Below are 27390 nucleotides of genomic sequence, written 5' to 3'. Positions count from 1 at the left end.
AATCTGTGGAAAGAGCTGAAAACTGCTGTTCACAAACGCTCTCCATCCAACCTCACTCAGCTGCAGCTGTTTGTAAAGGAAGAATGGGCAAGCATTTCAGTCTCTCGATGTACAAAACTGATAGAGACATACCCCAAGCGACTTGCAGCTGTAATTGCAGCAAAAGGTGGCGCTACACATTATTAACTTAAAGAGGACGAATAATATTGCACGCCCCAATTTTCAGTTTATTATCTAATATATAAAGCTCAGTGTATGTGTGTATGTGTGTGTGTGTATATCCGCTAAAGGAATCCGCACCGTCGCATTTACAATCACGAAATTTTGCACAGACACTCCATGTGACTCAGGGAACATCATAGACTATGTTTGGGCGGGAAAATTTAACCCCATGCTTTCCAGTTACGCTACAAAATCCTACAGCCATTAAACTTAATGGAGCTGGGAGCCATAGGCTATAAATAGCAACTGTCAGTGGTTGCTATAGGAACAAAATAAACTGTTAGTTTAAGATAGGATAGACGGATAGAGAGAGACAGAAAAAGACAGACATACATAGAGAGACAGACTGGGAAAGAGACAGCCCTGGAAAGAGACAGACGGGCAAAGAGACAGCCCGGCAAAGAGACAGATGCCCAAAGAGACCGCTCGGGAAAAGAGACAGCCCGGGAAAAGAGACAGCTCGGGAAAAGATACAGCCCGAGAAAAGAGACAGCCCTGGAGTAGAGACAGCCCTGGAGTAGAGACAGCCCTGGAGTAGAGACAGCCCTGGAGTAGAGACAGCCCTGGAGTAGAGACAGCCCGAGAAAAGAGACAGCCCGAGAAAAGAGCCCGCCCGAGAAAAGAGACAGCCCGGGCAAAGAGACAGCCCGGGCAAAGACAGACCTGGGCAAAGACAGACCTGGAAAGAGACAGCCGGGCATAGAAACAGCCGGGGAAAAGAGACAGCCGGGGAAAAGAGACAGCCGGGGAAAAGAGACAGCCGGGGAAAAGAGACAGCCGGGCAAAGAGACAGCCGGGCAAAGAGACAGCCGGGCAAAGAGACAGCCGGGCAAAGAGACAGCTCGGGAAAAGATACAGCCCGAGAAAAGAGACAGCCCTGGAGTAGAGACAGCCCTGGAGTAGAGACAGCCCTGGAGTAGAGACAGCCCGAGAAAAGAGACAGCCCGAGAAAAGAGCCCGCCCGAGAAAAGAGACAGCCCGGGCAAAGAGACAGCCCGGGCAAAGAGACAGCCCGGGCAAAGAGACAGCCCGGGCAAAGAGACAGCCCGGGAAAAGAGACAGCCCGGGAAAAGAGACAGCCCGGGAAAAGAGACAGCCCGGGAAAAGACAGACCTGGGCAAAGACAGACCTGGAAAGAGACAGCCGGGCAAAGAGACAGCCCTGGAGTAGAGACAGCCCTGGAGTAGAGACAGCCCTGGAGTAGAGACAGCCCGGGCAAAGAGACAGCCGGGGAAAAGAGACAGCCGGGGAAAAGAGACAGCCGGGCAAAGAGACAGCCGGGCAAAGAGACAGCCGGGCAAAGAGACAGCTCGGGAAAAGATACAGCCCGAGAAAAGAGACAGCCCTGGAGTAGAGACAGCCCTGGAGTAGAGACAGCCCTGGAGTAGAGACAGCCCGAGAAAAGAGACAGCCCGAGAAAAGAGACAGCCCGAGAAAAGAGCCCGCCCGAGAAAAGAGACAGCCCGGGCAAAGAGACAGCCCGGGCAAAGACAGACCTGGGCAAAGACAGACCTGGAAAGAGACAGCCGGGCATAGAAACAGCCGGGGAAAAGAGACAGCCGGGGAAAAGAGACAGCCGGGGAAAAGAGACAGCCGGGGAAAAGAGACAGCCGGGGAAAAGAGACAGCCGGGGAAAAGAGACAGCCGGGGAAAAGAGACAGCCGGGCAAAGAGACAGCCGGGCAAAGAGACAGCCCGGGCAAAGAGACAGCCCGGGCAAAGAGACAGCCCGGGCAAAGAGACAGCCCGGGCAAAGAGACAGCCCGGGCAAAGAGACAGCCCGGGAAAAGAGACAGCCCGGGAGAAGAGACAGCCTGGGCAAAGACAGACCTGGAAAGAGACAGCCGGGCAAAGAGACAGCCCTGGAGTAGAGACAGCCCTGGAGTAGAGACAGCCCGGGCAAAGAGACAGCCGGGGAAAAGAGACAGCCGGGGAAAAGAGACAGCCGGGGAAAAGAGACAGCCGGGCAAAGAGACAGCCGGGCAAAGAGACAGCCGGGCAAAGAGACAGCTCGGGAAAAGAGACAGCCCGAGAAAAGAGACAGCCCGAGAAAAGAGACAGCCCTGGAGTAGAGACAGCCCTGGAGTAGAGACAGCCCTGGAGTAGAGACAGCCCTGGAGTAGAGACAGCCCTGGAGTAGAGACAGCCCGAGAAAAGAGACAGCCCGAGAAAAGAGCCCGCCCGAGAAAAGAGACAGCCCGGGCAAAGAGACAGCCCGGGCAAAGAGACAGCCCGGGCAAAGAGACAGCCCGGGCAAAGAGACAGCCCGGGAAAAGAGACAGCCCGGGAAAAGAGACAGCCCGGGAAAAGAGACAGCCCGGGAAAAGAGACAGCCCGGGAAAAGACAGACCTGGGCAAAGACAGACCTGGAAAGAGACAGCCGGGCAAAGAGACAGCCCTGGAGTAGAGACAGCCCTGGAGTAGAGACAGCCCTGGAGTAGAGACAGCCCGGGCAAAGAGACAGCCGGGGAAAAGAGACAGCCGGGGAAAAGAGACAGCCGGGCAAAGAGACAGCCGGGCAAAGAGACAGCCGGGCAAAGAGACAGCTCGGGAAAAGATACAGCCCGAGAAAAGAGACAGCCCTGGAGTAGAGACAGCCCTGGAGTAGAGACAGCCCTGGAGTAGAGACAGCCCGAGAAAAGAGACAGCCCGAGAAAAGAGACAGCCCGAGAAAAGAGACAGCCCGAGAAAAGAGCCCGCCCGAGAAAAGAGACAGCCCGGGCAAAGAGACAGCCCGGGCAAAGACAGACCTGGGCAAAGACAGACCTGGAAAGAGACAGCCGGGCATAGAAACAGCCGGGGAAAAGAGACAGCCGGGGAAAAGAGACAGCCGGGGAAAAGAGACAGCCGGGGAAAAGAGACAGCCGGGGAAAAGAGACAGCCGGGGAAAAGAGACAGCCGGGGAAAAGAGACAGCCGGGCAAAGAGACAGCCGGGCAAAGAGACAGCCCGGGCAAAGAGACAGCCCGGGCAAAGAGACAGCCCGGGCAAAGAGACAGCCCGGGCAAAGAGACAGCCCGGGAAAAGAGACAGCCCGGGAAAAGAGACAGCCCGGGAGAAGAGACAGCCTGGGCAAAGACAGACCTGGAAAGAGACAGCCGGGCAAAGAGACAGCCCTGGAGTAGAGACAGCCCTGGAGTAGAGACAGCCCGGGCAAAGAGACAGCCGGGGAAAAGAGACAGCCGGGGAAAAGAGACAGCCGGGGAAAAGAGACAGCCGGGCAAAGAGACAGCCGGGCAAAGAGACAGCCGGGCAAAGAGACAGCTCGGGAAAAGAGACAGCCCGAGAAAAGAGACAGCCCGAGAAAAGAGACAGCCCTGGAGTAGAGACAGCCCTGGAGTAGAGACAGCCCTGGAGTAGAGACAGCCCTGGAGTAGAGACAGCCCTGGAGTAGAGACAGCCCGAGAAAAGAGACAGCCCGAGAAAAGAGACAGCCGGGCAAAGAGACAGCCCTGGAGTAGAGACAGCCCTGGAGTAGAGACAGCCCTGGAGTAGAGACAGCCGGGGCAAAGAGACAGCCGGGGAAAAGAGACAGCCGGGGAAAAGAGACAGCCCGAGAAAAGAGACAGCCCTGGAGTAGAGACAGCCCTGGAGTAGAGACAGCCCTGGAGTAGAGACAGCCCTGGAGTAGAGACAGCCCGAGAAAAGAGACAGCCCGAGAAAAGAGACAGCCGGGCAAAGAGACAGCCCTGGAGTAGAGACAGCCCTGGAGTAGAGACAGCCCTGGAGTAGAGACAGCCCGGGCAAAGAGACAGCCGGGGAAAAGAGACAGCCGGGGAAAAGAGACAGCCGGGCAAAGAGACAGCCGGGCAAAGAGACAGCCGGGCAAAGAGACAGCCGGGCAAAGAGACAGCCGGGCAAAGAGACAGCCCGGGCAAAGAGACAGCCCGGGAAAAGAGACAGCCCGGGAAAAGAGACAGCCCGGGAAAAGAGACAGCCCGGGAAAAGAGACAGCCTGGGCAAAGACAGACCTGGAAAGAGACAGCCGGGCAAAGAGACAGCCCTGGAGTAGAGACAGCCCTGGAGTAGAGACAGCCCGGGCAAAGAGACAGCCCGGGCAAAGAGACAGCCGGGGAAAAGAGACAGCCGGGCAAAGAGACAGCCGGGCAAAGAGACAGCCCGGGCAAAGAGACAGCCCGGGCAAAGAGACAGCCCGGGCAAAGAGACAGCCCGGGCAAAGAGACAGCCCGGGCAAAGAGACAGCCCGGGAAAAGACAGACCTGGAAAGAGACAGCCGGGCAAAGAGACAGCCCTGGAGTAGAGACAGCCCTGGAGTAGAGACAGCCGGGGAAAAGAGACAGCCGGGGAAAAGAGACAGCCGGGGAAAAGAGACAGCCGGGGGAAAGAGACAGCCGGGCAAAGAGACAGCCGGGCAAAGAGACAGCCGGGCAAAGAGACAGCCGGGCAAAGAGACAGCTCGGGAAAAGAGACAGCCCGAGAAAAGAGACAGCCCTGGAGTAGAGACAGCCCTGGAGTAGAGACAGCCCTGGAGTAGAGACAGCCCTGGAGTAGAGACAGCCCTGGAGTAGAGACAGCCCGAGAAAAGAGACAGCCCGAGAAAAGAGACAGCCGGGCAAAGAGACAGCCCTGGAGTAGAGACAGCCCTGGAGTAGAGACAGCCCGGGCAAAGAGACAGCCGGGGAAAAGAGACAGCCGGGGAAAAGAGACAGCCGGGGAAAAGAGACAGCCGGGGAAAAGAGACAGCCGGGCAAAGAGACAGCCGGGCAAAGAGACAGCCGGGCAAAGAGACAGCCGGGCAAAGAGACAGCCGGGCAAAGAGACAGCCGGGCAAAGACAGACCTGGACAAAGAGACAGCCCGGGAAAAGAGACAGCCCGGGAAAAGAGACAGCCCGGGAAAAGAGACAGCCCGGGAAAAGAGACAGCCCGGGAAAAGAGACAGCCCGGGAAAAGAGACAGCCCGGGAAAAGAGACAGCCCGGGAAAAGACAGACCTGGGCAAAGACAGACCTGGAAAGAGACAGCCGGGCAAAGAGACAGCCCTGGAGTAGAGACAGCCCTGGAGTAGAGACAGCCCGGGCAAAGAGACAGCCCTGGAGTAGAGACAGCCCTGGAGTAGAGACAGCCCTGGAGTAGAGACAGCCCGGGCAAAGAGACAGCCCTGGAGTAGAGACAGCCCTGGAGTAGAGACAGCCCTGGAGTAGAGACAGCCCTGGAGTAGAGACAGCCCGGGCAAAGAGACAGCCCGGGCAAAGAGACAGCCCGGGCAAAGAGACAGCTCGGGCAAAGAGACAGCCCGGGCAAAGAGACAGCCCGGGCAAAGAGACAGCCCGGGCAAAGACAGACCTGGGCAAAGAGACAGCCCGGGCAAAGAGACAGCCCGGGCAAAGAGACAGCCCGGGCAAAGAGACAGCCCGGGAAAAGAGACAGCCCGGGAAAAGAGACAGCCCGGGAAAAGAGACAGCCCTGGAGTAGAGACAGCCCGGGCAAAGAGACAGCCCGGGCAAAGAGACAGCCCGGGCAAAGAGACAGCCCGGGCAAAGAGACAGCCCGGGCAAAGAGACAGACCTGGGCAAAGAGACAGCCCGGGCAAAGAGACAGCCCGGGCAAAGAGACAGCCCGGGAAAAGAGACAGCCCGGGCAAAGACAGACCTGGAAAGAGACAGCCGGGCAAAGAGACAGCCCTGGAGTAGAGACAGCCCGGTCAAAGAGACAGCCCGGGCAAAGAGACAGCCCGGGCAAAGAGACAGCCCGGGCAAAGAGACAGCCCGGGCAAAGAGACAGCCCGGGAAAAGAGACAGCCCGGGAAAAGAGACAGCCCGGGCAAAGAGACAGCCCTGGGCAAAGAGACAGCCCTGGGCAAAGAGACAGACCTGGGCAAAGAGACAGACCTGGGCAAAGAGACAGCCCGGGAAAAGAGACAGCCCGGGAAAAGAGACAGCCCGGGAAAAGAGACAGCCCGGGAAAAGACAGACCTGGAAAGAGACAGCCGGGCAAAGAGACAGCCAGCAATAGCCGGCAATGGAGGAGAGAGGGAGATAAATCCCTCCCCTCCTCCGCGCCGGCCCTCCCCTCCTTAGCACCGGCCCTCCCCTCCTAAGCGCCGGCCCGCCCCTTCTCAACGCCAGCCCGCCCCTCCTCGGCTCCGGCCCGCCCCTCCTCAGCGCTGGCCTACCCCTCCCCCACGCTGGCCCGACCCGCAGCTGTGGTCTGATCGCATGATTGGACCTCAGTCGCAATAACACTCGCATGACACTCGGCTCCTGCTGTGCTGCCAACGTGAGCTGAGTGTCATGAGAGGATCGCAGTAGTCCCCCGTGTGACCCCGGCCTAATAATACAGTTTTCCTTTCTTTAAAACCAATATGTGACTTCTGCTCTTCAGGCTCTTTACCTTTTCCTGCCTCATTTTTCCCTTTTATATTGGGTAACCGTGCCCTGTGGATTTCTCAGTATATGTTCGTGCTCGGCCTCTCAATGATTCGTATGGGCAGTTATCAGAAAATTGAAAACACATTTGCTTTCTTTAAACCTTGCCAGACATCGTTGTCTTTGTCAGCATGTCTTCCGCATGTCACAGATTGTTGATGTTGACTCTGATGAATGTTCATTACTGAAGTGTTTTGAAGAGGCGCCTGTCTGTTGTCAGGAACGTCTTTGTATGGAAAATGCTCCTTTAGTACTTGATATTGGACAGTATTTTTGACCTATCTTTGGTTTTTATACTAAAATAAATTGTATGTATTCATTTAAAAAAGTGAATCTTTTTGGTTGCTTTAAAGGGGCTTTCCAGGTCAGGTATAAAATTAACCAGTTCAAGGCCAGGCCATTTACCCCCTTTCCTGACCAGGCACATTTTTCTTTTACAAAATATTTGTAGGTCTGATATTCAAATAATTTTTCCATTTTTTTGTGATACATGGGCCTAATTTTTATTTAATTTTTTTCCATATTTTTTCATTGTATATTGGTGGTATTCATCTATATTGGTGGTAAAAAAATGTGTAAAAGTCCTATATTTTCTTTATGAAAACAAAAAAACTCTAAAATACATTTTAATTTTTTGCTCCATTTCTGTAACTATTTATTTTTGCATGATTTATTTTTTATATTTTTCACTTGAGGCAGCAATATCAAATGACACGTGGTTTTTCCACGCTTTTCATTTATCTATTTATGTTTCATTTAACTCACACGCTGTACTTACCATAAGGTCATAAAAGATCTCCGGAGGACATTTCAACATTTAAATATTTTTTATTTTTTTTTAAGATGTTTTCCCTTGTAACAAGGGTTGGCATATTAACCCATTACAGGGCAAATCTACCCTCCTGGCTAAACAGTAGAGCTGATTTGTGTGCTTGAACTCAGCATCTCCTACTCTGACCCTACACCCAACGATGACATCCTCACTGCATGAAGAGTAGGAAGCATTGTTATTTAAAGGAGAAAGATCTGGTTTACCGTGAGCGGAAAGGCAGAGACCGTAATACATCACGTCTGCATTCTCTGGGGAGTCTAGCTGTGTCCAACAGCTGATTCCATGCTCCCGCATGTGCATACTTGGTGCCATGTACAACTGCTTTCTCCACTTCTCCCACCTATTATTAGTATAAAATATTAATAAAATTAGCAATTTTCACAGTGGCACTCAATGTAGGCTAACTCTTTAGACTAAAGGCAGCTGGTGGTATGATCACATTGGGCAAGCTAACTATGATGACATAGCTATGTAGAAACCAAGCATGTAGAAACTTTTCCTGGCATTGGGGGGTCTGCATACAGTGAATTCTGTATATACAGTGTACCAAGCAGCAATGACAGTCCCAACCATCATATGTATAAAATTTGTGCCTGGTCATTATTCATTAAAATAGCCATGTCTTGAACTGGTTATACAAAAAAAAAATATCATAGTTTGTGACAAAGACCTCAGTTATTGCATTGAGAAATTCTGGGCAGTCACTTCTAAATCAATAACACTGTTTTACTTGAACTGTCTTCCAGATATACCACACTCTCATACAGAGCACCTGAAATGATCAACCTTTATGGGGGAAAGCCAATTACCACAAAGGCTGATATATGGGTAAGAAGTAGATCGTATTAATATAGATGAGGCTCATTTGTTGCACTGACAAGTAATGCTATTTTTATCTTAACATTCATATTTCTGTGATTAAGTTTTGTCCAGCTTTAATTCCTAGCTTTACAAACTTACGGTATCTTTTGAGAAGCTCCACTGATATTTGACATTGACTTTTACAGATGTTGTCCACTGCTTTATCATTGATGGCCTATCTTTAGGATAGGTGATCAACGTCTGATCAGCCGAGGTCCGTCACTCATCACTTTGCCAATCAGCTGGTCTCAGTGCCACTGCTGGCAACAAGCATCCAGAAATGTCCAGTACTGGAGCTGCCCAGTTCTGATAGATAGAGAAGTAATATCACGGTCAGAGGGAGCGCTAAAAAGGCCAGGATCGTTGATTGCTTTAAAATGAAATATTTATTTTCTTTCCTCGTACCACAACGCGTTTCGATATGTGAAATATCTTCATCTGGTGGTTCCACCTGATGAAGATATTTCACATATCGAAACGCGATGTGGTACGAGGAAAGAAAATAAATATTTCATTTTAAAGCAATCAACGATCCTGGCCTTTTTAGCGCTCCCTCTGACCGTGATATTACTTTTCCATATACCTATATTCTCCTTGTGGGACTCACGGCAGGAGCTGCTTTGTTGTGAAGGCTGGAAGTTTCCTGATTGGGTCTGACGGCACGCAGGAATCCAGTGATCGGTAACATGACCATTCTATAAAGTCACGGCCTCCTTCGGACGAGATATCCAGAGCAGCGTCTGGGCGGTGCACCCAGCTTTAACATCCATGCTTCAACTGAGGTTGTGCAGAGTTGCACAACCCCTCCAGGTGAGCGGCTATAATCGACCTGTAAATGATCGGCTCCCCAAGTTTCTTCACATGTGCTCCCTCTTTTATTTCTATCCATCTTCTGATAGAGGCCATGAGTGAGTACCGCTGGCACCCAGAACAGGTGATGGGCGGGGGTGCCAGTTGTTAGATCCCGGACAATCAGACACTGATGGAGCTATCTTAAGGACAGGTCATTAATGTTAATAACTTGACCTTACTTATACTTTTTTAGGCATCCAGCTATTCTTCTCTTCATATATATGAGATATATATATACACAGTACAAACCAAAAGTTTGGATACACCTTCTCATTCAAAGAGTTTTTCTTTATTTTCATGACTCTGAAAATTGTACATTCACATTGAAGGCAACAAAACTATGAATTAACACATGTGAAATTAAACAACTTAACAAAAAAGTGTGAAACAACTGAAAATATGTCTTATATTCTACGTTTTTCAAAGAAGCCACCTTTTACTTTGATTACTGCTTTGCACACTCTTGGTATTCTCTTGATGAGCTTCAAGAGGTAGTCACTGGAAATGGTCTTTCAACAGTCTTGAAGGAGTTCCCAGAAATGCTTAGCACTTGTTGGCCCTTTAGCCTTCACTCTGTGGTCCAGCTCACCCCAAACCATCTCGATTGGGTTCAGGTCTGGTGACTGTGGAGACCAGGTCATCTGGCGTAGCACCCCATCACTCTCCTTCTTAGTCAAATAGCCCTTACACAGCCTGGAGGTGCGTTTGGGGTCATTACCCTGTTGAAAAAGAAATGATGGTCCAACAAAACGCAAACCGGATGGAATAGTATGCCGCTGCAAGATGCTGTGGTAGCCATGCTGGTTCAGTATGCCTTCAATTTTGAATAAACCCCCAACAGTGTCACGAGCAAAGCACCCCCACACCATCACACCTCCTCCTCCTCCATGCTTCTCGGTGGGAACCAGCCATGTAGAGTCCATCCGTTCACCTTTTCTGCATTGCACAAAGACATGGTAGTTGGATCCAAAGATGTCAAATTTGGACTCATCAGACCAAAGCACAGATTTCCACTCGTCTAATGTCCATTCCTTGTGTTCTTTAGCCCAAACAAGTCTCTTCTGCTTGTTGCCTGTCCTTAGCAGTGGTTTCCTAGCAGCTATTTTACCATGAAGGCCTTCTGCACAAAGTCTCCTGTCAAGTGACAACCATTTCCGGTGACTACCTCTTGAAGCTCATAAAGAGAATGCCAAGAGTGTGTAAAGCAGTAATCAAAGCAAAAGGTGGCTACTTTGAAGAACCCACAATTTATAACATATTTTCAGTTGTTTCACACTTTTTTGTTAAAGATTTCTTTCCACATGTGTTAATTCATAGTTTTGATGCCTTCAATGTGAATCTACAGTTTTAGAGTCATGAAAATAAAGAATGAGAAGGTGTGTCCAAACTTTTGGTCAGTACTGTGTGTATGTATTGTATGTATGTGTGTATAATATATATATATATATATACACAGTCATATAAAAACGTTTAGGCACCCCTATTAATGTGAACCTTTTTTCTTTATAACAATTTGGGTTTTTGAAACAGCTATTTCAGTTTCATATATCTAATAACTGATGGACTCCGTAATATTTCTGGATTGAAATGAGGTTTATTGTACTAGCAGAAAATGTGCAATCAGCATTTGACCGGTGCAAAAGTATGGGCAGCTCAACATAAAAGTGACATTAATGTTTTGTAGATCTTCCTTTTGCAAAAATCACAGCCTCTAGTCGCTTCCTGTAGCTTTTAATGAGTTCCTGGATCCTGGATGAAGATATATTTGACCATTCCTGTTTACAAAGCAATTCTAGTTCAGTTAAGTTTGATGGTCGCCGAGCATCCCACAGATTTTCAATGATATTCAGGTCTGGGGACTGGGATGGCCATTCCAGAACATTGTAATTGTTCCTCTGCATGAATGCCTGAGTAGATTTGGAGCGGTGTTTTGGATCATTGTCTTGCTGAAATATCCATCCCCTTCGTAACTTCAACTTCGTCACTGATTCTTGCACATTATTCTCAAGAATTTGCTGATACTGAGTTGAATCCAAGTGAACCTTAACTTTAACAAGATTCCCGGTGTCGGCATTGGCCACACAGCCCCAAAGCATGATGGAACCTCCACCAAATTTTACTGTGGGTAGCAAGTGCCTTTCTTGGGATTCCGTGTTTTTTTGCCTCCATGCATAACGCCTTGTTGTATGACCAAACAACTCAATCTTTGTTTCATCAGTCCACAAGACCTTCTTCCAAAATGTAACTGGCTTGTCCAAATGTACTTTTGCATGCCTCATGCGACTCTGTGGCGTGCTTGCAGAAACGGCTTCTTTCGCATCACTCTCCCATACAGCTTCTCCTTGTGCAAAGTGTGCTGTATTGTTGACCGATGCACATTGACACCATCTGCAGCAAGATGATGCTGCAGGTCTTTGGAGGTGGTCTGTGGATTGTCCTTGACTGTTCTCACCATTCTTCTTCTCTGCCTTTCTGATATTTTTCTTGCTATGCCACTTCTGGGCTTAACAAGAACTGTACCTGTGTTCTTCCATTTCCTTACTATGTTCCTCACAGTGGAAACTGACAGTTTAAATCTCTGAGACAACTTTTTGTATCCTTCCCCTGAACAACTATGTTGAATAATCTTTGTTTTCAGATCATTTGAGAGTTGTTTTGAGGAGCCCATGATGCCACTCTTCATAGGAGATTCAAATAGGAGAACAACTTGCAAGTGGCCACCTTAAATACCTTTTCTCATGATTGGATACACCTGCCTATGAAGTTCAAAGCTCAATGAGGTTACAAAACCAATTTAGTGCTTTAGTAAGTCAGTAAAAAGTAATTAGGAGTGTTCAAAACAAGAAATTGATAAGGGTGCCCATACTTTTTGCACCGGTCAAATTTTGTCTAAATGCGGGTTGCACATTTTCTGCTAGTACAATAAACCTCATTTCAATCCAGAAATATTACTGAGTCCATCAGTTATTAGATATATGAAACTGAAATAGCTGTTGCAAAAACCCAAATTGTTATAAAGAAAAAAGGTTAACATTAATAGGGGTGCCCAAACTTTTTCATATGACTGTATATATATAATATACATTGCCTTCTTGTGCCATTTGCTCTGTAGTTTTAGTTTGTATCAACAGTGCTTTGTATACAGGTTACTGTTTTCTTTGTACTTCTCTATTTCTCATTAAAAAAAAAAGTAACAGATTGCTGACAAAAAGGCATTGAAAATGCCATAAAAAATCCCCTAAATGTCTGTATGTTCATCCCCTTGGTTGTTTCACACACAACAATTTCAGAATATTGTGTAATTATTTGCCAAAATCCAATGAATAATACTTGAAATTTATTGAAAGTATTAAAAAAAAAAAAATAACCAAAGAAAGCATTATTCAAATTTCATCTATTTATGATAAAAATCTTAAAATAGTTGCAATACCAGTCAGTTAAAGAAGTTGGCCACTACTTTATCACTGATGGCCTATCCTTAGGAAAAGTCATTAATGTCTGATCAGCCGTGGTCCGACACTCCGCACCCCCGCCGATCAGCTGTTGCCGACGCTGGCAGTGGCAGACGGAAATACCCAGTTCTAGAACAGCCCCATCTTCTGATAGCCGGCCATGTTTGGGTACTGCACATCCGCCTCTGATTGATTTGAATATTAGACGGATGTGTGCTACCCGGCCACAGCCAGTATCTGAAGACTGAGCAGCTTCAGAACGGAGCATTTCCGGCCACATGCTGCCGGGACCGAGAACAGCTGATTGGTGGGGGTGCCGGACCCTATCGCTCATCGCTCATCGATCAGACATTGATGAACTATCCTAAGGATAGTCCATAAATGTTACAGTGGTGGACAACCTTTTTAATGAGCAATAGTCATTGTGTGGGAGGTGTGACATCGCGTGTTATATTTTTGTGTAATCGTCTGGGTGACCCCAAACTTTTGAACTGTAGTGTATGGTCCGATCGGACCTCAGTCGCAATGACACTCGCATGACACTCTGCTTCCGCTGTGCTGCCTGCGTGAGCGGAGTGTCCTGCGAGGATCGCAGTAGTCCCCATGTGGCCCCGGCCTAAAATGTTAGAAAAAGGAAAGGGGAGTTGACAGTTAGTGTAGGAAGTCAGTGGTAAAGATTTGATGACGTCCAACAAAATCAACAATATATTATCTGTCAGTGCTACCAACAGCTAGCAAACAAAACCGGAAAAACTGCTCATGTTAGCCATGTAGAGAGCATAAAGGAAGCCATGGCAGCATTAGAGCATAACTTGCTTGGATCAGTGATAGCCGTCCAACATTATCATGTCCATCTCATTAAATCAATCCCTGATGGATGGTACTTATGGTGACTTCACGTGCCTATGGATTGCGATATGGGCTGCTGTTGAGTATTTATTTTTTTTTTTTTTTTTTTTAACACTGACTGTGTCTGGAATCAAAGAGAGCAGAGTAATTTTGTGAGGTAGGGGACACCTTTACCGTACTCCTGTCACCCTTGCCTAGATGTCTATAATGGCTTGTCAAGGCGAATGAAGGACCGAATTGTTAAAGTATGTTTGCAATATCATTAAACCCTCCACCTAAAATAATACAAGGGTAGGCCCAATGCGATACTGAAGTCTTGTTTGCGGATGGGAGAAGGCAAAACGTAAATTTAGGCACACCATCACACTTGGAGCTGAAAGAGTTATCTCCGAGTAAGGCTATGTGCCGACTTTGCATCGCTGCAGAAACACTGCGTACTGAAAAAGCTGATTTCATGCGCTCTGGATGCAGACCCTCCCATAGACAGCGCGGGGGCTGCATACAAAGCGCACGAAAGAAGTGACATGTTGCTTTTCAGACCGCAGCAATTTGGCAGCATGCAAATCGCTGCATTCTAAAATGCAACGTGGGCATGGATTATGCACAATCTTCATAGATTGTGCTGGGGACGCAGGACACATGCAGTTACGCTGCGGTGCAGAACGCAGCGTAACTGCATGCAATACGCACACATGGGCACAGAGCCTTAGGGAGACCTTTGTTTTTCAGTGCTGAGAGAAACAGGTAAAGGGCTCTACTTTGTGTCAGGGTCATGTGTAAGAGGTTAGACAATCGTTGCATTGGAGCCCCATAAAAGTCAAATGTACCCAGGTTACACTCTTGTACCCTTTGGCAAAAAGTTCCAAACCCTTATCTGTTGCTTGTGAGGGTCTCGAAATGTTATGCTTGCGACTTATGCCTACATGCATATAACTTCAGAATCATCAAACCTAAGAAGAACCCAAATGAATGTGCAGGTCTGAACAAACCTTAAGCGATGGGATTGCGCCCCTTACTCCTCTTGCCTACACGAACAAGAGAGCAGGTATTACTGAACCTGTGCTACTCCACAAATATTACCACTTGAGCTCTCCTGGTATCCTTATATCAAATTTTGCCCTTTATACCTAAAATCTAAGACATGGCCCATAATTTGGAAGGCTTTGCCAGATCTCCATGATGCTCGGTTAGTTCAGCCTCTTTAGTCTTGTTATGGTCACCTAGTCAGACCTTGTCCCGTGTGCCTATAACTGAGAAGGCATACGTTAGAAGTAAACCAGTTTGGGTTTTTTCCTCTCTGGAGCCTCTGGTTGTCATTGAGCCATGCAGCTAGCTTGTATATCAGTCAGTATTGGGTTACGATTTCTTCAGACCTGTAAGACTGTGTGTGCTACTACTGTAGTATATAGTAAAAAAGGATAATTATTCTTTGGGAATGTACAAAGCTGAAGCACTGGAGTCTTTGACATGGGTTCATATGAAGGGAAAACATTCCTTTCTTGCTAGAAAAGAACCTTAAAGTGCTCTTATGTGATTTGAACATGAATACTGTGCACATACAGTTAGGTCCAGAAATATTTGGACAGTGACACAATTTTCGCGAGTTGGGCTCTGCATGCCACCACATTGGATTTGAAATGAAACCTCTACAACAGAATTCAAGTGCAGATTGTAACGTTTAATTTGAAGGTTTGAACAAAAATATCTGATAGAAATTGTAGGAATTGTACACATTTCTTTACAAACACTCCACATTTTAGGAGGTCAAAAGTAATTGGACAAATAAACCAAACCCAAACAAAATATTTTTATTTTCAATATTTTGTTGCGAATCCTTTGGAGGCAATCACTGCCTTAAGTCTGGAACCCATGGACATCACCAAACGCTGGGTTTCCTCCTTCTTAATGCTTTGCCAGGCCTTTACAGCCGCAGCCTTCAGGTCTTGCTTGTTTGTGGGTCTTTCCGACTTAAGTCTGGATTTGAGCAAGTGAAATGCATGCTCAATTGGGTTAAGATCTGGTGATTGACTTGGCCATTGCAGAATGTTCCACTTTTTTGCACTCATGAACTCCTGGGTAGCTTTGGCTGTATGCTTGGGGTCATTGTCCATCTGTACTATGAAGCGCCGTCCGATCAACTTTGCGGCATTTGGCTAAATCTGGGCTGAAAGTATATCCCGGTACACTTCAGAATTTATCCGGCTACTCTTGTCTGCTGTTATGTCATCAATAAACACAAGTGACCCAGTGCCATTGAAAGCCATGCATGCCCATGCCATCACGTTGCCTCCACCATGTTTTACAGAGGATGTGGTGTGCCTTGGATCATGTGCCGTTCCCTTTCTTCTCCAAACTTTTTTTCTTCCCATCATTCTGGTGCAGGTTGATCTTTGTCTCATCTGTCCATAGAATACTTTTCCAGAACTGAGCTGGCTTCATGAGGTGTTTTTCAGCAAATTTAACTCTGGCCTGTCTATTTTTGGAATTGATGAATGGTTTGCATCTAGATGTGAACCCTTTGTATTTACTTTCATGGAGTCTTCTCTTTACAGTTGACTTAGAGACAGATACACCTACTTCACTGAGAGTGTTCTGGACTTCAGTTGATGTTGTGAACGGGTTCTTCTTCACCAAAGAAAGTATGCGGCGATCATCCACCACTGTTGTCATCCGTGGACGCCCAGGCCTTTTTGAGTTCCCAAGCTCACCAGTCAATTCCTTTTTTCTCAGAATGTACCCGACTGTTGATTTTGCTACTCCAAGCATGTCTGCTATCTCTCTGATGGATTTTTTCTTTTTTTCCGCCTCAGGATGTTCTGCTTCACCTCAATTGAGAGTTCCTTAGACCGCATGTTGTCTGGTCACAGCAACAGCTTCCAAATGCAAAACCACACACCTGTAATCAACCCCAGACCTTTTAACTACTTCATTGATTACAGGTTAACGAGGGAGACGCCTTCAGAGTTAATTGCAGCCTTTAGAGTCCCTTGTCCAATTACTTTTGGTCCCTTGAAAAAGAGGAGGCTATGCATTACAGAGCTATGATTCCTAGACCCTTTCTCCGATTTGGATGTGAAAACTCTCATATTGCAGCTGGGAGTGTGCACTTTCAGCCCATATTATATATATAATTGTATTTCTGAACATGTTTTTGTAAACAGCTAAAATAACAAAACTTGTGTCACTGTCCAAATATTTCTGGATCTAACTGTACATGTAGAAAAGTAAAGAATCCATTGCTTTATACCTTTCTAAAGCAAAACTAACTGTATAATGTTCACCAAACGAAATGGCCAAAGTTACATACATAGTTACACTGGTTGAAAAAGACATAAGTCCCTCAAGTTCAACCTTTCTCCACTAGTTCTACATCTATAATCCACAATGTTATGTGTACTTTAGATCAATCATCCAGTTCTTTTTGTAAATGCTGCTATAGTAACTGCCACTATTGCCTCTTGTGGTAGGGCATTCTACAGTCTGACTGCTTTAACTGTAAAGAACCCTTTCCTATTTAGATGCCAGAATCTGCTTACCTCCACACATAATGAATGCCTACTGGACCTTGGTTAGGTCTTTGGCAGGAATAAGTAATGTGCCATTCCTTTATGTTGACCTTATTTGTATTTATACAAATGAGATTGTGATTGTTCAGCTTCTATTATATTCATTACTCAAGTTGTGTTGGAGCAATCCGATGCTCGATGGAGTACCGAAGAGTGGCAAGCACGCTCGCTCATCATGACTAACAATTCAATGTGATCGTGAGATTTTCTCTTTTTTTTTTTAAACACCCTAAAATCTTGTTTGCTTTAGCAGCTGCTGCTTGACATTGAGTGCTGCTGCTCAGCTTATTGGTAACAAGAATCCCAAAGTCCTTCTGCTCTGTAGTCCCGAGTATAGTAAATGAAATGACCTAACATAAAACATTATAAACGTAAAAGAAAATTCCAATAGCCAGCTCAACCATAACACATTCTCTTCCTATCCAACAGCTGAGAGAGTTCCGGGAGAGAGGGAATATTTTTCTGTTTATAACCTCTTATTACACTTCTGCTCCAAAGCTGGTCATGAACTTGAGATAACTGTGAAATGTTCCTGAAATGTTCCTGATATGTTCTGGCCAGTCTTCGGATTTAGTCTCACAATGTGTCTGCTGCGAACGCCTGAGGACCACTGCTAGAAGCGTGGGTGCAGGTTTGAATAAGTTTGCATTTGTATAGGCCTTCCATATGATGACAGGTTGAAAAAGTTAGATTTGTTTAGCTTAGGAAAAAGACATCTCAAAGGAGATTCATTTACATGTAAAAATACATGTGTGGTCAATATAAAGGACTGGCACATGACTTATTTCTTCCAAAGACAATACTAAGGACCAGGGGGCACTCACTGCGAGTGGAAGAAAAGCGATTCCGACAGCTAAATAGGAAAGAGTTCTTTACAGTTACAGCAGTCAGACTGTGCAATGCCCTACCACAAGAGGTAGTAATGGCAGATACTATGACCCGTTTTAAAAAGGGCTGGATGATTTTCTCAGTACACAAAACATTGTTGGTTATCAATGATTTAGTGACAAAATGTAGAACTGGTGGAGGAAGGTTGAACTAGATGGACCTAGGTCTTTTTTCAACCTATGTAACGATGTAACTATGCAATTACGATAGATATTAGTGTTGCTGCAAACTTCTGCTCCCATTTGCCTCCGCTGGTGTTCATGCATTTAAGCCGCACTTGTCGCTGCGCTGTTGTATCCTTTGATTGTGTTTTAGGCCCCTTTCACACGTGTCCACAAAAAACGTACGTGTGGCACATTCCTTTTTGTCCATCCATTTTGTCCATCTGTGTGTATGTGTGTGTCATCCGTCTGATATCAGTGTGATACAATCCAGAATAAAAGCACATGAGACTGAAATTAATGGTTATGTGTTAAAGGGAACCTGTCACCAGGTTTTTCCCTTATAAGCTGCAGCCACCACCACTGAGCTCTTATATATAGCATTCTAGAATACTGTATATAAGACCCCAGACCACACTGTATAACGTATAAAAGACTCCCTGCTACGGGCAGCCCAAATTACTGTAATGCACAAGTGCGAGGAAAGGTCATTGACCGCCTGCGCATGTGCACTACAATACTTTGATTTTCCCTCTGCAGGGCACTTCAAATTGCACTTGCGCGTGACTGCAATGCCGGCCTGTGTGAATGACGTAGGACACGTCATCTACATGGAGCTGGGAAGAAGGAGGACGGCAATGGAAGGAAGATGGGAGGTGCCGAAGCCGCCAGCTGCAATGACCATCGGACTGGATCACTCCCTAGGGGAGTATAATAAAGATCTTTTTTACGTTCTCCAGTGCAGCCTGGGCTCCTATATACAGTATTCTGTATATAAGAGCCTACTGGTGGTGGCCACAGCTTATAAGGGACAAACATGTTGACCGATTCCCTTTTAAAGATGTGCAAAGATACTGTAGATAGATAGATATGAATAGCTATGTGTAGAGATAATAGACAGTGGGATGATAGATTATAGATATCTAACAGATAGTGTAAGACGGCAGCTGGACAGGTCATTGACGGGAGATGTGTATTACAGAGGTTGTTATCGTCAGTGATGTAAGCCCGGAAGCAATCTCCAGTATGAATAGTGCCGAGAGCGTTAATATGGCATAGCAAGGTCCGGGTTTACGAGCAGTCAGAGAGATAGGCTGTTCTGGTTGCTCACATATCCCCACCCTGGGGCTTGGTATGGTGGACATAAGAAAGTCCAGGTGAAATCATTGGTGTTCTGTGTAAGAAGTCTTCCTGTGTGAACTTTCCATGCTTGGACTTATATGCTGAACTTATACTGTACTGCCATTGTTATAATTGTATATTCTGTTTTCCTTGTTTGTGGCTCACTTTATGGAGTGTTTAATAAAGCAGCCTGGACGTTTTGTTTACAAAAGCCTCCCGCGCCTTAATGGATTATTAATGGGGGTGTCTTATAGACACCTCTCCATTACTAACACCAGGGCTTGATGACAGCTGTGTATTTGGACAATTCACAGCTGAAATCAACTCCCAAAACCTTGATTGCCACTGCACCAGGGCAATCGGGAAGAGCCTAAGCGAAGTGCCAGAAATGGAACATTTTGTGATGCTCCACTTCTGGGGGGCTGTATGCTGGTAGTTTTAGGCTGGGAACGGCCAAATAACCATGGACTTTATCAACCTGATAATATTAGCCCACAGCTGTCTGCTTTACCTTTACTGCTTGTCAAAAATGGGCGGACCCAACTTCATTTTTTTTATTTATTTATTTGGCTAATATCTATCTATCTATTGGTCTATCTATCTATCTATCCATCTATCTATCGGTCTATCTATCTATCGGTCTATCGGTCTATCTCTCTATCTACCTAATATCTATTTATCTATCTATCATAATCTATCTATAATTTTTGCACATCTTTAACACTTAAAAATCAGTGATTTTTTAAATCCATTTAATTCTGGTCCATGTCACACAGATGTCACATGGATGCTGTCTGTATGCTGTATGTGGTTTTTACAGATTCATTGACTTGTAGGGGTCTATGTGATCTGTGCTGGCTGGAAAAAAAGGACATGTCCCCATGTGGATCACAGGAACACGTGTGGCTCACGGTACATGTGAAAACACGGAGGTGTGAAGATCAACAGAGTTTTAATGAGTGTGAATGTGTCTCCAGTACATGTAAAATGGACGCCACGTGCTGGAAACACTGACTTGTGAGGGGGGCCTTATTGTAATAGCTATTTGGAGCAGTCTTAAAGAGGGCCAAAAGTAACTAATGTTTGCTCTTATTTTATTTCTTCTCATCCTATGAGTATTTCTCTTTTAAATTTGCTATACAGTTCCTGAGATATGGGCCTTTATATTTAGTAGGCCCAATATGGTGACTTTTTTTTTTTTGTTTTTTTCCAAGGGGTTATTGATCACAGGGTAATAATGTACTCTGTAGAGTAACGCTCACAGACCATAAAAATTAGCATATTGGGAGTAGGTTCAGGTTCGAGCACAGACTACCAAAAAAACAAAGTTTGGGTTCGAAGTTCGAGTGAGTTACGTGTGCAAACCACTCAAGTGAGCAGCGCTGTGCTCGGGTACGCTCGGTGCTCGGCTCTGTGCGAGCCGCTTGCAGTGTTTGAACGGCTCGCACTGGGGGTAAAATCAGCGTGATCGAATGTAATGTACACACACACACACACACACACACACACACACACAAAATTTGTTTTACAAAATCTCTCCTACCCTGTCCCGGAAGGGTTCTGCTTCTGGCTGGCTGCAGATGGGCGGAAACATAAACTGCCCAATTACTGACTTCCATTGAGGTTCGGATCAAGTCAGGATCATAAAACAAACTTTATCTAAAGACCAACTGTACCCTCCAAACGGTACTGCCAAAGGTTCGCTCATCTCTAATTGGGAGTACTAAGTGAAAGAATAAAACAAAAAACGTGAAATACACAGAGGAGCAAAGTGAAGAAATTAAGAGCAAAAATTGCTTACTCTTCACCTAGTGACCAAATTTCACACCAAATTTCATAATACAAGCTGCACCAATTAATAGTATAGATCTTTAACCTGATGAGGCTACTGAACTCGCTTTGAAACTCCATGTCAGAATGGTTATATAATCCTGTATAATCAGCAAAAGCTGGTCTAATAAAATGCTAATTTCATAAGTTTTTGTGTAGCATTCTAAAATGAATTTTCAGAGTAAGTAGACCAGCCTTACCAAAGTCAAATAGATGTATTTATTAATCTATGTAGTTTGTATTGTGAAACCTGATGAGTCATTCCTGCATTCAATCTACACCTCCTGGCAAAAAAACACATTTTTTTTTTAGCCATTTTTTTGCCGTGGTTTTTGCCATGGTTTTTTGTTCTGTTTTTATGCCGCAGATTTGTGCCAGGAGGTGCACATTTGGTGCTGAAATTGTCTGCACCAGATTTCAGCACCAAATCTCCACCTCCTGGCAGAAAATGTTTTGTGTTTTTTTTGCATTTTTTGGCCAAGGGATGCAAATGTGGTGCTGAGATTTTTACACCCTATTCCTGCACCCAATCTACACCTCCGGGCAAAAAAAAGTGTTTGTTGTTTTTTTTAGGCATTTTTTTGCTGCGGTTTTTGCTGCAAAAAATAATTAAAAAAAAAAAAGACGACGTGCGGTCCCCCCCAATTTGGATACCCAGCCAAGATAAAGCCAGATGGGGGCTGGTATTCTAAGCCCGCAGCCACGTGGATCCGAACTGTTACAGTCTGGATCCGCTCAGCCCTACTTATGACAGGCTGTTCTAATCAGTGTATAGCTTTTTCCATAGTTGGTCGGCAATATTTTGAAAGAACACAGATTTGTTCATTAGAGGAGATCTGTGTCCTCAACACATTGTGAAAATGCAAGCTGCCATAAAGTGCTGCTCTCTTTGACTCATGAGTCATGACAAAGTAAGCATGCTGCACAACTCTGCAGGTTATCGCCCCTTCTTGTATAAGGACCTCGGTGGACTGTGACACCTCGGTGAACCTTTCCAGATGCAGCCGCTGTATGAATCACTGTTTATTATACCGAATGTGCAATGATGTTGTAATACCCTTTGCTGTCAAGCGCAATGGTTCCCAGCATCCGTCCCTATGCCAATCCAGATAAAACGTAGGATGGCAGCATGAAGAAAACCTTACTAAGAGGTCACGTCCTTTCTTTTTTTGTTGTATATTGCTCCGGACGTATGAGTGTACTTTGGAAAGCACAGACCTATGAAGTGAGTCCGCTGAGCTGTGCACAAGTCTTTATGTAATTTAATCATAGAGGTGACATATCCTTAGATCAGGCCTATTTGGGTTTTTGCAATGTGTTCTTAGCCGTACATGGCCATTTCTGATTACTAGACTTCAGAGTCTGGCACGGCTTTTCCTCCGTTCAGCTGGACGGAGTCCTGTTTCTGCCATCAAGTTTCCGAACACAAAGGCTGGTTCCGTGTTGTCTTGTAGATTAATCAGCTGTTAAATGGCTGTTACTAAAGCCCTCTTTATACAGAAAACCAAACAAGGGTCTCTTGTGGCTTCATCTGTAACTGCTTTCATACATTTATCGTATTTAGCCTTGAAAATCTGTTTGATCTCGTAGTAGGCTGCAACTAAACTAGTAGAATTATAGCCATACAAATAATAGCAATGACAATACTCCATAATGACAGCACGCTAGACTATATGGCCAAAGCATGGGGACCTACTTACCACTGCCTAATTATTGAGTTCAAGCTTTTCAGCCAAACCTATTGTAAAAAGGCGTATATTTATTTTGCTTACATATCGCCAACATATTCTGCAGCACTTTATAGACACTATCACTGCCCCCATTGGGGCTCACAATCTAAACTCCCTATCAGTAAGTCTTTTAATTGTGGGAGGAAACCCATACAAACACGGGAGACCATTCAAAGTCTTTGCAAGAGTTGTCCTTGTTGAACCCTTTTGAGGAGCATTCCATGGCTTATAAGCCTCCTTACACTGGTATGTCAGGCCTGTCACTCTCCACAAGGATAAAAATTACTCCTATGATTAAAATCACAGTGACTTTTAACGATGCCACCTTTGCTGGAAATCCGTATGTAAAATAACTGTCATGCAATAATACTGTTGTGGAACATCTAAGATAAACTGCCCTGCCCAAAAGTAGTAAACCACAGAAACTCGCAGCACAGTGCCGCAGAATGCAGAACCATAAACATCACCTACACTTTATTAAATGACTCACTATAAAGTCCCAGACTGCCCAATATAGTGACAGCAGCACAAAAACTTGTGATTTAGGAGGAAATGGGTATGAATGCTCGAGCAAATGCAGACAAACATCAGGTCACCAATCTCAATTCTTTTTTTATCTCCTTACATAAAGCCATCATATTCTATAGCACTTCAGAGACATCATTACCATTCCCCATTGGGGCTCACAATCTAAATTCCCTATCGGTATGTCTTTGGAGTGTGGGAGGAAACCAGAGAACCTGGAGGAAAAACACACAAACAGAGGAGAACATACAAACTCCTTGCAGATGTTGTCCTTGGTGGAGCTTGAGCCCTGGGCTCTAGTTCTGCAAAGCAACAGTGCTAACCACTGAGCCACCAGGGTACCCACTCACCTGGAGTGATATAAAGCACACTACCACTGGATCCTAAATCATTGGAAATATGTGACTAGTCTACCCCTATCCTTTTTACAAAACAAGGACCATGAAGATATTGTTCAACTCAATGAGTTTGGTGTTAAGGAACTTAAACCCTGACCTCAACACCATCGAGGTGCATTGCAGTGAGGTGAGGCACAGATTCCTAGACCTGTTCTTCATACATTAGTGCCAGAACTTACAAAGGTTGCCTGCTGGCTGAATGGAGGCAGACAAATCTTATCGGCATCCTTCCCACTAGGGTGAAGGCTAGAATAGCAGGAACTTGTTGCACAACGTTTCGTAATGGGATGTTCAGCAAGCTACAAGCTCATGTCCTGTAGGTGACAACATACTTTTAGCAGTAATGTATCTCTCATATATAGAAAATATGAATTGCTGACGGAATTAAGATTGTTTTAGTAAAATATCAGGTCCTAATATATCTACTCTTCACAAAAAAACTTCCATTGCTGCATCTTTCATAAAATTGAATGAATCTTTTGGGTCAAAGAAAATGTGTCTGCTATATTTGATTAATGTAAAAATAAGAAAAATTGGTTTACTCATGTACTGCTGTTATTTTGCTTCTGCCCCCCCCCCTTGACTTTGTTGACAGATCTATAGCAGTAACTTCCAGTCTACAGCATGTGACCGCTGCAGCCAATCACTGGGCTCAGGGGTCAAGAGTTGATGTGGCGTCACTACTTCAGCCTTGATAATACGGACAGACTGCACTTGACCAGTAAATTTTAAATCAGGTCAAAAACATGATCTATTAAGATTCATTGTGTTGCGCTCATTGTGACGATTCCCCAGTGTTCCTAATGCGGGTTGGTAGTCACGTGAATGCATGTATGCGATTTTACATACGTGTGGTCACGTGCCGTCTAGTCCCAACCAACTGCTCTGAGTAGAAGAGAATTGGAAGTGATGGAGTCTAGTTGACATATGACCGCAAATATACAAATCCTATTATCACCCTCTCGCATGGGGAATACAGGGGAATCATGACAGTGTGCGCATCCTGATTCGACACAGTCACACAGAATGACTGTAGACTTTTCTTCTGAGACAGGACAACCCTTTAATAATTGTATTTAGAGGGTATTTCCTCCAGAAATAGTTGTATATGTGTATACTTTTTTTATATATTATGAGAACATATTGTTATTAGCAGAAATAAAGGCGAAGTTAATGTGAATAAACTTATTTCCTTTTTGTCTTCTCAACAGTTTGACTATTGCACATTGTCTGTAGGACAGATTTTACATTAAGCCTAATTTGGTGGAGTGAGACACTACAAATTCTAATTCTTCTTAAGTAGATTTTGTCACCAGGTTTTTATTATCACATCTGATTATAGCCACAATGTAGGGATAGAGACCCTGGTTCCAACGATGTGTCACTTACTGGGCTGCCTGTTTTAGCTTTGTTAATCTCCTGCTGATAAAACACTTAGAGGACTAGAAAACCTTCTGCCATATAGTCCTTTGTATTCATGAGACCTGTATAACCCCGCTTCACTACTGATTGAGAACTTTCTGCCTATGCACAGTGTACACAGGAAGCTGTCACTAAGTTGCCTGGACAGGGATGAATAGCAAGTAGCCCATTAAGTGGGTCTCTCTTCCTATATTATGTTACTTCTGGATGGGGCAGCAAAGACCTGGTAACAGATTCCTTTTAAGACGAAGGTTTTGTAGTATTTTATACCTGGCCCTCTTACTTCGTAGCCTTCTGGAAATGTTCTGTGGTTAATTTTTATCCCAATGTTATCTGTATAAATTGGCAGTATTCGTCAGGTGGTCTGTCACTTTCGACAGCAAGAGAAGTGCAGCAATCGATGCTGTATCCGATGTCAAAACAGGAGGACTCTGAAGGAGGCAATTAGACGTCAGCACGGTCACATTATATTCTTATGGGGTAATCATTTTTTTTTGTATTGTTTTTCAGGCCCTAGGCTGCTTATTATACAAGCTTTGCTTCTTCACGCTTCCGTTTGGAGAAAGTCAAGTGGCTATCTGTGATGGGAATTTCACCATACCAGACAACTCTAGATATGACCACAAGTTGCATTGTTTAATTAGTAAGTGTCTTTTGATGTTAATCATTATAAACTACGAGCTGGATTATGTTGGGCATAGCCGGTTACACAGGTCCAACATTCTCAGTCCAAGTGCCGACCACAAACTGGCCCAAACTTGCCAGCCTCATCTACGCCTAGAAGCTGTTTGGTTTTGCCAATCCCAACATTGTGGTCTATATTGGGATTGTGAATTGCAGACCTGGGATACCGGCCTAAGAATAATCTTTTTGCCGGTTCCAAACATTATTTTTTCTTTGCAGTTTTCTCCTCCTATTTTTAAACTAGAATCAACCATGCGTTTTCGTGGCGTTTTATTTAATCTAAAGCCAGAGCCACCACAACTGTAAAGGAAAGGAAAGACTCATATACTCTTTTTATATATGTGTGTGTGTGTGTGTGTGTGTGTGTGTATATATATATATATATATATATATTTGTACATATACACACACATATATACATAATAATAATTATTAATTTTATTCATTTATATAGCGCTATTAATTCCACAGCGATTTACATACATTGGCAACACTGTCCCCATTGGGGCTCACAATTTAGAGTCCTTATCTGTATGTCTTTGGAGTGTAGGAGGAAACCGGAGTACCCGGAGGAAACCCACGCAAACACGGGGAGAACATACAAACTCCTTGCAGATGGTGTCCTTGGTGGGATTTGAGCCCAGGACTCCAGCGCTGCAAGACTGCAGTGCTAACCACTGAGCCTGTGTGTGTGTGTGTGTGTGTGTGTGTGTGTGTGTGTATATGTATATATATATATATATATATATATATATATATATATATATATATATATATATATATATATATATATATATAATAATTATACTGTGCCTTGCCCCCATGAATTTTTCAACCTTTTCCCACATTTCAGGCTTCAAACATAAAGATAAAAAATGTTAATGTTCTGGTGAAGAATCAACAACAAGTGGGACACAATTGTGAATTTGAACAAAATGTATTGCTTATTTTAAGCTTTTTTTAAAAAATAAATAACTGAAAATTGGGGTGTGCAATATTATTCGGCCCCTTTAAGTTAATAATGTGTAGCGCCACCTTTTGCTGCGATTACAGCTGCAGTCGCTTGGGGTATGTCTCTATCAGTTTTCCACATCGAGAGACTGAAATTCTTGCCCATTCTTCCTTTGCAAACAGCTGGAGCTGAGTGAGGTTGGATGGAGAGCGTTTGTGAACAGCAGTTTGCAGCTCTTTCCACAGATTCTCGATTGGATTCAGGTCTGGACTTTGACTTGGCCATTCTAACATCTGGATACGTTTATTTGTGAACCATTTCATTGTAGATTTTGCTTTATGTTTGGCATCATTGTCTTGTTCGAAGACAAATTTCCGTCCCAGTCTCAGGCCTTTTGCAGACTCCAACAGATTTTCTTCTACAATAGTCCTGTATTTGGCGCCATCCATCTTCCCATCAATTTTAACCATCTTCCCTGTCTCTGCTGAAGAAAAGCAGGCCAAAACCATGATGCTGTGCCACCACCATGTTTGACAGTGGGGATGGTGTGTTCAGGGTGATCAGCTGTGTTGTTTTTAAAACAAACATATCGTTTGGCATTGTGCACAAATAGTTCAATTTTGGTTTCATCTGACCAGAGCACCTTATTCCACATGTTTG

General features: G+C 44.9%; 1 protein-coding gene across 1 annotated transcript in view; it reads left to right on the top strand.

The window, feature by feature from the left end:
- Positions 1-27390, top strand: part of BMP2K (BMP2 inducible kinase) — a 276469-nt gene that overhangs the window by 154865 nt on the left and 94214 nt on the right. Inside the window, 2 exon segments of the mRNA XM_075352427.1 lie at positions 8185-8266; positions 25605-25737. Coding sequence (XP_075208542.1) covers positions 8185-8266; positions 25605-25737 — 215 coding nt within the window.

This window comes from Anomaloglossus baeobatrachus, chromosome 1 (assembly GCF_048569485.1).
Source record: "Anomaloglossus baeobatrachus isolate aAnoBae1 chromosome 1, aAnoBae1.hap1, whole genome shotgun sequence".
Lineage (NCBI taxonomy): Eukaryota > Metazoa > Chordata > Amphibia > Anura > Aromobatidae > Anomaloglossus > Anomaloglossus baeobatrachus.
The sequence above is the reverse complement of the archived record's forward strand: the minus strand, read 5'-3'. Positions and strand labels throughout refer to the sequence as shown.